The 13,067-nt window shown below is 44.5% G+C and overlaps 1 protein-coding gene across 1 annotated transcript in view; it reads right to left on the reverse strand.

Annotated features, from left to right (window-relative positions):
• LOC146194336 (CUE domain-containing protein 1) overlaps positions 1-10,049 on the reverse strand; it is a 70,220-nt gene extending 60,171 nt beyond the window's left edge. The window contains exons 1-2 of the mRNA XM_084597351.1: positions 9,806-10,049; positions 2,954-3,060 (exon numbers count right to left, since the gene is read on the reverse strand). Coding sequence (XP_084453477.1) covers positions 2,954-3,052 — 99 coding nt within the window. The 5' untranslated portion in view covers positions 3,053-3,060; positions 9,806-10,049. The remainder of the gene's footprint in view (positions 1-2,953; positions 3,061-9,805) is intronic.
• Positions 10,050-13,067: the final 3,018 nt, after the last annotated feature.

Consider the following 13,067-nt stretch of genomic DNA (forward strand, 5'->3'; position numbering starts at 1 on the left):
GCATCGAAGAATGCATATTTACATGGTAGTGAGGAACAGGAAGCGTACGAAGAGTTTCTCTAATATTGTAATAGTGAAGATTGATTTCTTTTTTGTAGTGAAGAGTAGCGTCCCACGTGGATGGATAGGGAATCCCAGCCATCCAATGCTGAAGTTTACAGGCAAGGCACTACCTCATTGCCTGGGATTCCAGCGTGACCAGGAATCCACCTCAGTGTGACAGTGTGGGGACGAAGTTTGGTAAGAGCTTTATGTTGATCGTCCTGTAGTCCTTCGGGAATGCGACCGGTATGAATGGCACATATAGCCTGTATTGAATCAGTGTATATGCTTATATCCTGAAAGTTTAGGGGGTGCTAGTGAGAGGTCTTGAATACTGGCAACTATTGGTAGGGTCTCTAGAGTTGCTGTAGGAGGAGGATCTATGTAAGGACCGAGGGTATGTGTCACTATCTCGCTGCCGCTCTCACCCGAGTAAGCAGCTGCTCCTATGTTAGTTTGCGATGCATCTGTGTAGACGATCTTCGAATCACTAGGATGAACATGATTGGAAATGCGAGCAGAACGTCTACCTGGATTAGTATCGGCTGCACCTCTTTTTGAAATGAGGGTTACTCTGAGGTTACCGGGGAGAAAGCGCCAACTAGAATCCATCCCCGTATTTCTTGATAGTCGATTTGTACACAACTAACAGATTCAAGCCCCAAGGCACAACCACAATCAACCATTGATTTTTCTAGTGGAAACAGATGCCCCCCCATGTTGCATATTTGCTTCCCTGACGTGCAGCGGAATCACTGCTACAAATAAAGTTGCACGTTAAAGAAAATATGAACCACACTTTGCCACACACACGAAAAGCACAAACACATTCTATCTGACATGAGCACATTCACAGCTCTCGCACCCCTGCCAAAGCGCCACCACACAAAACCTGGAGAGGGTCACTTGAATAAAGAGACAGAAAACATAACTGCTAACACCAGTCGGCTGGCAAGTTTTTTTCTTTTCACATAGCTTGCCAGAGGTGTCCCCCACTTCCATTGTTAGGTCAAACACAGGACATATACGTGGTCCGTCTAGTGAGCTTCTAGCAGATGATGGACTCCATCATCTGCTTTGCTGAGAGTACTAAGCCACCACTAGGCACTGTGAAAGCTAACATCCTCACAATATTTTTGCAATATTCATCTGTGCTATACACACTGGGTAAAGCCTGAAAGCTCAAAGAAGTTCTAGACGTAAATGGCCAAAAACGAACATGACTGGAAGGTACTACAAAAGCAGTGCTTTTCTGGAGTGGAATCAGACAGCACATGCATGTTCTTATGAACCTCCGTATTAACACCTTCTCTTTCCTACAGGTGCTGCCACCATAAAGGTACTTATGTTTCATTTTGAGGGTAAGTCTGCTATCACCTTTTGCACTAGAATGCACATACACTCCTTTGGACACTGCATGCTTGACCAGGCCACTCTTTGCAATGAAATGGTGCCTAGCCCCTGCCTGTTACTTCCCAATTGATGTGCTGGACGTGGAATTTAGAACACGTGATTCCTCAAACTGCGGGGACAGCCTAAATATCAGAGACATGCAGTACGTAGCTGTGTCACCGATCAACCGTTTAGGATGTGATGACTGAGGTTCCAAAAGATGAGTCAAATGCAAGTACTTTTCTTGTGCAGTCCAGGGAAATATTCAGTGTAAAAAAATTATGAAATTTCTGCAGCAACTCAAATATGGGCTTATGTGTATTAGCAGCACTGCTGATAAGTGCCTTTTTTCTTTAATTGTGCTACCATCTGTTGGATCAAACTGGCTTACACCTTTTCTAGGAGGGAAACCGTGCTCACCATGTAGATGGAAGCACCTCTCAGAGTAGCATTACACGGCACTCAACATTCCTTGTATGTCTGCCATGCTGGCGATTCTGCTATCCAACATATGCCAGGAAACTTCTTCCACAGTCTCAGGAGGCTACACAAAACGGCCACAAAATGACGACAGGCCCCCTCAGCCATGCACCAGCAGCTTCTTGGTGAAGCACAGCCCCTCCTCCAAGGGCTGATCGCACCCAGCTCTTAGCAGTCTAGGATCCTGGTGCAGTTACTAAGACTAGACAGTGCACGTCCAGAAAAAAATAATATATAAATATGCCCCACAAACAACTCTAAAAGGTTTCTGGAGCTTAACTTAGAAGCCTCATTGGGAATACAGGCCATAAATTTCCTCCATTCGAAGCAACATGACCAGACTGGACGCGACAGCTACACATTTCAACGTATCTTCTTCATGTCTATGCTACTGTCTCTGGATACCTTTGGGAAAACCACCAGCTGGATGACCTAAACAGATGTCTTAGTGTGTGCAGAGCAGTGTCCACAAGCACAACCATGAAAGAGCAACACAAGACTCAGTCAAGTGGCATCAACAGCTTGTTCTGCTGGAGCACTGCATAAGGCCCATTCCTATTATTTTTCTTTTTTCTTCACTAGGTCACAATACACGAGTGCACTTGAAATCAATTTGTGTTGGAAAGCAATGGCCATCCATTGCCCCATGCAAGGGAAGGCGGTGCGGAACTTTTTGAAACAATCTGCCATTTCCATGGGCCATGTTAGTCCACAGCCGCTCCTGGAAAAAGTGCAGCACAAGCAACAAAGGAGTGGCCAGCCAAAAGGTCTGGCATTATGTATCTAACACAATCACCATGAAACAGGAGCATTCCTGGTGCAGTTTCCACAGCAGCAGTGTATACCCTGCAGCCCGCAACGTCTCAGCCGGGGACCCATCTCAGCTTCGACAAGGAACAACCTCCATACAGAGATTAAAAGACTGGTGCACAACTGAGCTGACAGAAGCTGAGCCTAACTGTTATGCGACAGCTCAACTCAAATTATCCCTTCTGAACAGAGGGGGAGGGGGTTACTGTGCAAGCAACAGTGGTGGCACCTGTCTGAACTCCAGCTGGGTCACAGGGGGCTGCCGCGGTGGGCTGCGGTTGTCCGCCGACAGGCGCTCTTCCGGAGCCACTTCAGCTGGGCTCGTCATGGCCACACCTGCAGCACAGGGAATCAATTAAGAAAAGCAACAAGGCTGACGACTGGGAAACTTGGTACCGATTCATCTTAAGGCCAGCCAGAAGACAGTGCGAATCTTCATTTGCCTCTTTCCTTCAATAAAATTTTCTCCTGTCTTTTCCTGTGTTCTGTCTTCTGGATGATTTTAAGATTAACAAAGGCATCCTGGCAGGAATAATTTGATTGTTTCTTTGCTTGCAGTACACCCTCACACTGGTGTATCATATGGGGAGTGAAAGCATTACACTCCCAGGAGGAAGTAGCCAAACATCATCATCAGCCAGACTATACCCAATGCAGAGCAAAGGCCTCTCTCATATTCCTCCAATTAACCCAATCCTGTGCTACCTGCATCCACATGACCCCTGCGAAATTCTTGACCTCATCCGCCCACCTAAATTTCTGCTGCCCCTACAATGCTTTCCTGCCCTTTGTATCTAATTTGTTAACCTTAGCGACCATTGGTTATCCTCTCTTCCCACTACATGCCCTGTTTCTTCTTCCTGACTTCCACTGGAATGTCATCAACTCTAGTTCTCCGTAGCAATCAAAAAGATGCACTTAAAGAATTCCCACAACAAATATATAACAAGCACTTAAAAGCAAAGCTACTAATGCATATTACGAAGAAAACAGTGCTATCACAGCATTATCATAGCTACAACATGGGAAAATTATAGGGGGTGGCACTATGGATGATGAGACACAAGAGATGAGGCAGAAGGACACAGACAGTGCATGTGCAAAGTAAAGTCACAGAAATCTATGGAAGGATACAGCACCCATTTTGCCCTGCACACCATAAAGAATGATGGAAGCATGCATCTGCAAGCACAGGCTTCTATGCAATGCCCATAGGCCCTGAAAAGGGAAAGGCCGCTGGAGAAAGGCATACCACTAAGCAGGGACATCTACACACAATAACTCATAGGCTTTGTATCTGGATTTTGCATTCATCCTACCTCGATGTTGCTGTGTACCACGGTGCCCGTGTGAGCAATATTTATATGTCTCAAACGAAAAGGTGTGTCAGTGAGAGGTCGAGAGAACAAAGCAGCTCACTGCAGGCTGCATCTAATCTAACTCAACACTGCTGCCAGCGGCTATATTGCTCCCTTGATACCCACCTACCCACTTTTTTTTCATGTTCATAGTTTTTCACTTTGTTGACAACTGGCCTCCATACCTTCTGACTACTTAAACTACTTCTGCATGGCAACGCTTATTAATTAGCAAGACTGCCAACACATAGTGAGCCCCAAAGAATTATTGCATGTTGCCTGCCATGTCTTTACTGATGACCAACCTGACTCCATGCTCCCTGTGGTATACCCTGCTTGGAGAACATGAAACTGCTCCTTGATGCTGTGCGTGCCTTGCCAGCCCTCATGGCCTTGCTGGGCCTTAATAACAAGCCCCTAAAATGCGTGGCGGCCTTTGAAAACGCACAACCACACACATTTCCATATCCAGTTTCCCGTGGAAGCAATGAACTGAACTTCCCTGCAAGTAGAAAAACATTGTACATTAAAACGGCCATCATGCAGGAAAAGCACTGCTTTCATTATGCAGGAGAAGGTTCATTCTTTCCTTCTCTCTCTGCAGAAAGAAGCTAGCATTTTCTTTGTCTTCCTCCATTTCCTAATGTACATGAAGGCACCATTATTCCCCCAGGTGGGCATTTATTTTCTATTGATTTACATACACTAAAGGTTGTCGCAAACATTACATAGGAGAGGGGGAACAGAATGGGATCTCGAAAATTTCAACATGGATTTTGTACAGACATATTTCACTGCACGCAACAACCAACACGGATGAACGATAGACAAAAAATATATAATGAACACCCTGAATTATAACACGGTTGCATTATAGCATTGTACAAAGTAACAAAATTCCTATAAAGAATGGTGTTAGGCAAGAAGACACGATCTCCATAGTACTATTCACAGTTTGCTTAGAGAAAGTACTCAGAGACTTGGAATGGGAGCAGTTAGGGATAAGGGTTGATGGAGAATATCTCAGTAGTCTGCGATTCGCTGATGGCATTGCTATGTAATTCAAGGGATGAAATGCAAAGAATTATTGATGACCTAGACAGGAAAAGTAAAAATGTAGGGTCGAAAATCAATATGCAGAAGAATAAGGTAATGTTCAACAGCCTCGAGAAGGAACAGCAATTTATATTAGGTACTGAAACACTGGAAGTAGTAGGCGAATATGTCTACTTAGGACAGGTAGTAACCGCAAATCCGGACCATGAAAGGAAACTAACAAGGAGAATAAGATTGGCATGGAGCGCATTTGGCAAGTACTCACGAATTATGACTAGCAGCTTACCAATATCACTCAAGAAGAAAATACACAACAGTTGCATCTTACCTGTACTCACCTATGGGGCTGAAACGTGGAGGCTAACCATGAGGGTCTACTTAAGTTGAGAACAACCCAGAGGGCTATGGAACGAAAAATGGTAGGGGTAACATTAAGAGATAGGAAGCATGCAGATTGGGTCAGAGAAATAACTCAAGTTACCGACATTCTAGTGGAAATTAAGAAGAAGAAATGGGCATAGGCCGAACATGTAGCGCGAAGAAAGGATAACCGATGGTCGCTCAGGGCAACAAACTGGGTTCCAAGGGAAGGAAAATGTAGCAGGGGGCAGCAGAAAATTTGGTGGGTGAATGAGGTTAAGAAGTTCGCAGGTGTCAAGTGGATGAAGCTAGCACAGGACAGGGTTAATTGGAGGAATATGGGAGAAGCCTTTGCCCTGCGGTGGGCATAGTCCAGCTGATGATGATGATGGTGGTGGCGGCGGTGATTATAATGATGATGATGTATTAGAAAGAGCACTGTTCCACTATCAACAGCTCCCAAGTAAAAAAAAAACAAACAAAAAACCCTGAGTGTAAACATGGCATCCATTGCCCGAGGAGAAAAAGAATTACACTTTCGGTAGAGGAAGCGTCACTTCTGCATTTACGGACGACTTTTCACCCTCATGACAGCTTATAAACTGTAAACAGTTTTTGGCACAACAGGTATTGGCATCAGAATGCTTGTGGTGGCGTGGCGAAACGGAAAGAAGCATTGCGAATTTCTAGTAAGACTACTGTGGACATACGGTGTCACCTCTTCATACAACCATTATACAAGAAATGGAATCCTCAGAATGGTATATAGCTTCAAGTACATGCATCATTGGCACCATTGACTGATATCACCTTCTTTGCAACGTTCTGAAGGCAGCAGCACGTGTTTTATGCAGTGTGAAAACTTTTTGTGCTGACCGCTGGCCAGCCCTCGTTTCGCCTTGTCACACTAACCACTTCGTGTATATTTACGAGCACTTGCAAGACACCGTTTTCATCCACTCAGCAAGATTCTGGATGAGCGGCCGGACTGCAGCTTTACAAGTGCACTCCGCTGCCATCAGTCGCAAGTACCGACAGGATATGCCCTCCCATATCGTCCCACCCAACCACCATGGACGAATAATAAACATTTGGTGCACCTTCGTGTTCCCGAAATACTAAAGAAATCAATGGTGCCACTTAGTGGACTCTAACAACTTACTCTGGCGCACATCTGGTCAGAATATCCTAATTATATTCCCGTATTCACCGATGGATCTGTGTCATCACAGGCATCCGCTGCAGATGTGGTCATACCAGCTCAGAAAACGACTCTACATTTCTTTTTGGGGCATACTTCTGCATCAACCACTGCTGAACTTGTAGCCATTCGGGAATTTATTCGCTACATATGTGGGAAACCCCCTCAAAAAATAGTATATATTCACGAACTAAAAGACTGCATTGCAAATTTTGGAAAACTTCTTACGACACACTGCCTATCAGTCCCTGGCAGTAAACATTATGGAGCTCCTCACATCTGCCCAGCTGCAAGGCCACAGGATAATGTTTTAACGGACCCTGCCCACTGCGGGCTCCATGGGAATGAACAGGCCGATATTGAAGCGAAAAGCGCACTCATCAATGGCCTCCAAACAGCTGTGCTTTTTTCAAGAGCGGATACGACGTGCCTTCTTGCGAATTGTATGAAGAATGCTACAGCAGCTTACTGGGCGCAGCCAGACGCCTGACACATTCGTCTAAGAAGGCTCGATCGAACATTGAAATTTTATGTTCCACGTGATATTCTGCGTCATCAGGCATGCTTGCTATATAAACTTCGTTCAAACGTGGCTTTCACGCGCAAGTACTTACATTTGATTGGACAGGTGGACTCGCCGGAATGTTCAACTTGTGGCATCCCAGAGACTGTGGACCATATATTATTGGTGTGCCCAGCGTATGCGTGCGAAAGAAGTGTGCTAGCCGCTTCCTTGAAGCGTTTGGACAAGAGGCCTCTGTCAGAGGAACTGCTGCTGGGCGCTTGGCAGGAGAAGGAGAAGGGTGTCCAGGCAGTGTGTGCTCTTTGCCGTTTTTTGTGCTCCAGCGGACTTGATTCGCACTTGTAAAGCAAGCTACTGTGCCTCTTTATGTATTTCATATGCCTTCTCCCACATCGTCACCCATCATGATCTTCTTTCTTCTCTCCTTCCCCATCCCCAGTGCAGAGTAGCAGGCCAGATTTGAATTATTCCGGCCAACCTCTCTGCCTTTTCCTTTGAATAAATCCATCTATCTCTCCTGGCCCATAGCTATGCTCCTCATTTCAGGATGCCAAGTGGCAAAACTAAAGTGGCCCGGCCCTCGAGGTTGCCTTCGGACGCTGTAGACGGTGGCTGCCTTCTATTCTCTATGCATGCAAACACTGCCTATCCCCTGCCACGATATTGCGGTTTCCGCTTAGCAAAACTTCTGTAGGGGCTATGCACTGTGGACTTTCTCTGTTCTCTATGGTGCATGTGATCAACTATGCTACGCCAGCAGTCTGAAGCTTTCCACTTGTCATAAACCTTGGCTTAGCAAAGTACTGGAGCTGACAAGCATTGGCTGGTCTTAGAACATCTCTGACAAATAGAGCCTTCCTTTGATGCTGACCTAGAAAACACGTGGAGGCATGCAAGGAATGCAAAGAACAACAAAATGAAGCATTTCCTTCTCCTATACACCTGTGGTCATTGCTAATGTCCCCATAACAACTGGTCCACCTGGAATTCGCGGGACCATTCCAGGGCAAGATACTTCTTGCTGCCATATAGGGTACACTTCAAATAGCCTTAGGCATACATGATAGAGAAGACCACATCACAGTTCACAGTACAACAACCTTAACTTAGTCCTTTTGGCATGACAGAAATGTCTGTGACGAACAACAACATGCAGTCTGTTTCTCTTGAATTTATGGAGCCCATGAAGAAACTAGGGGGTCACTACACCATACCACACCGTACCACCCGGGAATCAACTGCCTCGATGAGTGGTTCATTCAGTCCCAGAAGTCTGCATTTCGAATGGGTTGACACAGCAACACTCTAAAGTTGACAGTACAAATATTTTTGCTGCATGCCACAACACCCATATGTTACCATAAAGGAAGCAGATCTCTGGCAGATGAGTTTGCTTGAGGCTAGTTGGTGTCATACCTGCTGTCAGGCAAAGAGTATGTCAAAACAGCTTAACCACTAGACTCAACAACAAAGCCAAACGAGAAATTTCAATGCGGAAGACAAGGTCCTTATATAGTCCGAACAGCAACGGATCTACAAGGTGGGTTTGGGGAACACCTGAGCAGTTTAAATAAGTTTTCTTTGAGAAGAATGATTCAAATTCATTTAGTAGGAATAAACTTATATTCTGAATGCTAACTCAGAATTCATTGCGTGACATACTTGCACAAAAAAAAAAGTGCAGTGTGCTTCAGCAGTCAGTATTATTTAAGCTATCGCAGGTCCACACGCTTTTTAAATTTGGCTGGAGGCTAAAACACCCGAATTCTGCTGCAATTCTTTACACCTAATTATTCTGTACGTTAGTTACGCATTCACTGCCAAGGACGCATTAAGAAAGATGTGCAAGGCACCTTGCAACAAGTGTTCAACAATATTACACGTACCAAGCGTGAAGACAGAACAACCATCAATCTTATTTATGGATAGAACACGTACTTGCCTTTAAAAGAAAGGCAAATAAAAAAGGGCCCATGTGAAGAAAGCGTGCGTTATGCGAGCCTGCGGTACATGTTGTTCACCGTTTTCTCCATTACGCGACACATATGACCACAAGGATGATGCACGCAGCTGAGATGTTCAAGATGTGAATATTCTATCACAATAGGTAATTTAATACACCAATAATGCGTTCAGCTTACATGAGTACACATAGGCGACTACTCCGGCTGTCAGGACTAGCATTGAGATCAGTAAAGCCGGTAGATGTGCAAAGGAGATGTTTGTACCGCACGTAATGGAGCAGCAAGATATCGATGCTACTAGCGTATTTTTGTCACGACAGCTGCTCTGCTGACATACGTTTCAATGTGACTGTTGGTAATCACGTTATGATTCCAAGCAGTGCACTGATTTCCTCCCTGCCACGAAGTTGTGAACGTGGCTGACACCGGGTACTAGGTCAGCTCGCCAAAAGTAGGAGATGCCCGATATCCTCCCGACCGGTAAACACTCGCTGGTTACGAACGGCGCACATCCGAGGAAAGCGAAAGTATCAAGGCATCAAGAGAGCGCTGTAGTGTGGCAGTATCCAGCAGTGTCGACAACAGCCTCTCGGAAACGCTGCGCTCGTGTGCAACTCACCGCGCCGATGACGGCAGATGCCGTGGGGATTTCGCCTCGCGCCGCTCCTATCCGCGTGCCCGACTGCGCCGCACGGCCATTAGCGGCTGCCAGAGACGGACTTAATCAGTTGCGCAGCCGGTCAGCTCTAGGAACTGCTGTTGATCCAGAGCGGGATACCTCGGATCAGTGTTGATGCGGCGAAACCAACATTAAGGGGCAGAGAGCTGACCTCGTACAGTCAGCAGTCAGCCTCGACGTTCACGCAGTGCTTCGCCGAGCGCCGGTAGGTGGCAATGCGTTCAAGCCAGTTCGTATATGCGCGTCTTTTTCAAATGTAAATACACTTATCCAACATACCCTAAGGCATTAAATGTCCTGAAACTGAAAAATTGGTGCGTAAACGCGAGTGATTAATGTCATAGTTCGTCAAAAGGCACTTTCTTATCCATCGTCTGTAGCAATATGGGAAGGCGTCCATAACAGTTTGTGAATGCTGTTGCGCCTATATTGCCTGTATCTGCTGCATTCGTGTCGAGGGTGTAATTCATTTTCGAGTGGCATTTCCTCTGAAGACAAGTGTAGTCTACCTTCTTGTAAGTGCTCGTCCATTTCTTTCAACCTCTTTGCTCTGCAACAGACCGTAACTAGGAGTTGATCCTACTGTGAAACAAGCTCGCAGCATGCGGGTAGGAAATGCGCCCATAATTATATGTGTGTCAGTTCTATTCATCTGATGCCCTGTTTTCAGCGAGCAAATTCTTTACCCACAGAGCGTGATTTCTAGCTTCGAGCATATGTTAAGTGAGCATGTTAAGTCGAGAGTTACACGTAAGCTCGTCTGATCGGGGACAAACAAATGGAAAGAAAAAAGAATTGAAACTTTATATTCAGTAAAATATAGGAAATTGGCCGTCGACCAAATGGAACGACGACTGAGTGGAAAAGGGAACGTAAACGAAATAAGAAAAAAAGCAGCAAGATGTTTCAACAAGACGTTTACTGTTGTATGAATGTCACAAACCACCGCCTTTTGAGAACACATGTAAAAGTTAGGCCGGTCAAACCGTGAAGTATTTGTGTCGGTGTGCGATTGAGGAATAAGTTCAAAAAAGCTCCCTTTCTTTTACAAACAATTGAATGTTTATAATAGTAGACTGCATAATAATAGAGTACTATAAAAAAAATAAAACGCCGCGACAAGATATTGATAGGAAGACGACTAATTAAATGACAAAAGGAAAACCCGACAATGAACAAGACGTTGCGACAAAAGACCATAAAGATAGCAAAGCAAGTATTCTAGATATAATAATTATGGTCAAAAGTCACATAGAAAACACAGCGTAAAATATTACTACGTCAGGTGAAGGTTAACCAAAGCAAAAATAATGTTCGACTGAACAACAGTCTGTGGTGAAATGGAATTCTTACGGCTTTCTTGCTAGTTGAGGCGTCATAGGCTGGGTTGATCGGTAGCGGCGGCCGTACAGGTGAGAACAATGCGTCGATCGCGGGCCCGAAGAAACACAATACGCTTTCCCGGAGCGGCCGCGAGAGTGGCCCGGAAGTCTGAATCTTAGAGCGCACTGGCGCGGGCATGCTGCTGTATGCGTTTTTATGCTCTCGGCTGTCTACGCAGCGCCCGCACCAAGGACGCGCGGTCGCTGCCCCATCGACTTGTCGAATCCTGCCCATAGGAGCAGCGAGGTCCCGTGAGTTTCGTTCTATATCTGAGGTAGAAGGTCCAGCAACTTCCGCGTTATAGGTTAGGCAGCCTTGTGAACAAGGTCCTAGTACGGGAGCCAAGACACCTGATTTGTGTGTTTCTTTGTTTGATGATCCCGACTTCGCTCGCAAGCAGCGGGGATTGATGAAACGAGAAGACTTGAACATAAGCTCTTCACCTGACCAATGTTGATGCGCGCCCCTGCAGGAGAAGAGCGAAACGGACGTGGCGGGCTGCTATAAGCTCGCTTTAAGATCTATAGTTTGACTTCGAAGAAGGGCACCGTGCGGCTTCCTAGAGATGCAACAATGCAATTACATTGTTTTCCAGTTGCCCAGCGTTTTTATCCCTTTTGCTAGATAAGAGCGGCAATCGAGGTGACATGAATTTTGTTTTTCAATTAAATTTTTATATGTGGTGGACAAATTTCTCGACGCAAAGGAATGAACTTTTGCTTTGCAAGATACGCAGCAGTTTTCACCGAAAAAAAGAAAATCGTGTATCACTACAGGTGTACAACGCCATTTTTGCCATTTCAAGAAGTAAAAAATTTGGAGCCGTGCTGCTCGCGCACTGAAATTTTTTCATGCGTTATTTTTCACTCAATAAATTTATGCAACTGTTAATATAAGGAGAGTTATTAAAACATTTTTTTGCAGAAGCTGTTTTAGTAAAAAGTTGCGAACATTGCTCCAGGAACAACGCGTTGCAAATAAGTCGGTGTTTAATCCTATATTCTGGCGCGAAGCATTACGTTGTTGTCACTAAAACTTTTTGTCTCTATTATGGAGGCTGTGTTCTTGATTTCAGGCAAAATGTTTGGCTCTAGACCTTTAGGTGTTTTCTCCACAATGCATTAAATTCGGCCAGGTTTCGAAAACAGCAAAAAAAGGGGCAAGTGATTTCAATAAAAGAAGAATCTCGGATATTTTTAAATCTTCCTCAAGAACCTTCAGTAAATCAGTAATATTAGGGACTGAAAAGATGTTGCGTTATATTCCTTAAGGTTATAAAGATTATTATAAAATCGGGAGCTTGTACTGAAAATTGTCTATATGTAGCCTGGTGTTATCATCGAAACCTTTTCTCATTATTATGCTGGCCTTGTTGTTTACGCCAGCAACAATTTGTTGTTCTGGAGTCGTTCGTCTTTTTACCACACTACATAGAAATCGGCCAACATACAAATATATACAAAAAAATGGTCAATTTTTATTCAAATTCAATTTTCACTTAAATCTCGAAAACGCAATCCTCAGTTCTTCATAAATATAAGGCACTCAAAGCTTTACATTATGCAGACTAAAATTATAAAAATAAATATCAAACTGTGCACATATGTGTTTTATTCTATATAATTGATTAGGCCTTCACCTTAAGGAGTAGGCTTCAAAAATTCTAATGATTATTTGCTGCATTTAGTTACATTTTATTTTATGCAATATCCAAGGCCTCCTCAGTGATTATAAAATTGTTTTCTGCTTTTTAGCAGGGTTGATTATAGTTAAAATGAAATAAATTCGCTATTTCTTGCATTTAATGGGAAAAACGTGG

Source organism: Amblyomma maculatum, chromosome 3, assembly GCF_055883805.1.
Source record: "Amblyomma maculatum isolate TAMU_Amacu chromosome 3, ASM5588380v1, whole genome shotgun sequence".
Lineage (NCBI taxonomy): Eukaryota > Metazoa > Arthropoda > Arachnida > Ixodida > Ixodidae > Amblyomma > Amblyomma maculatum.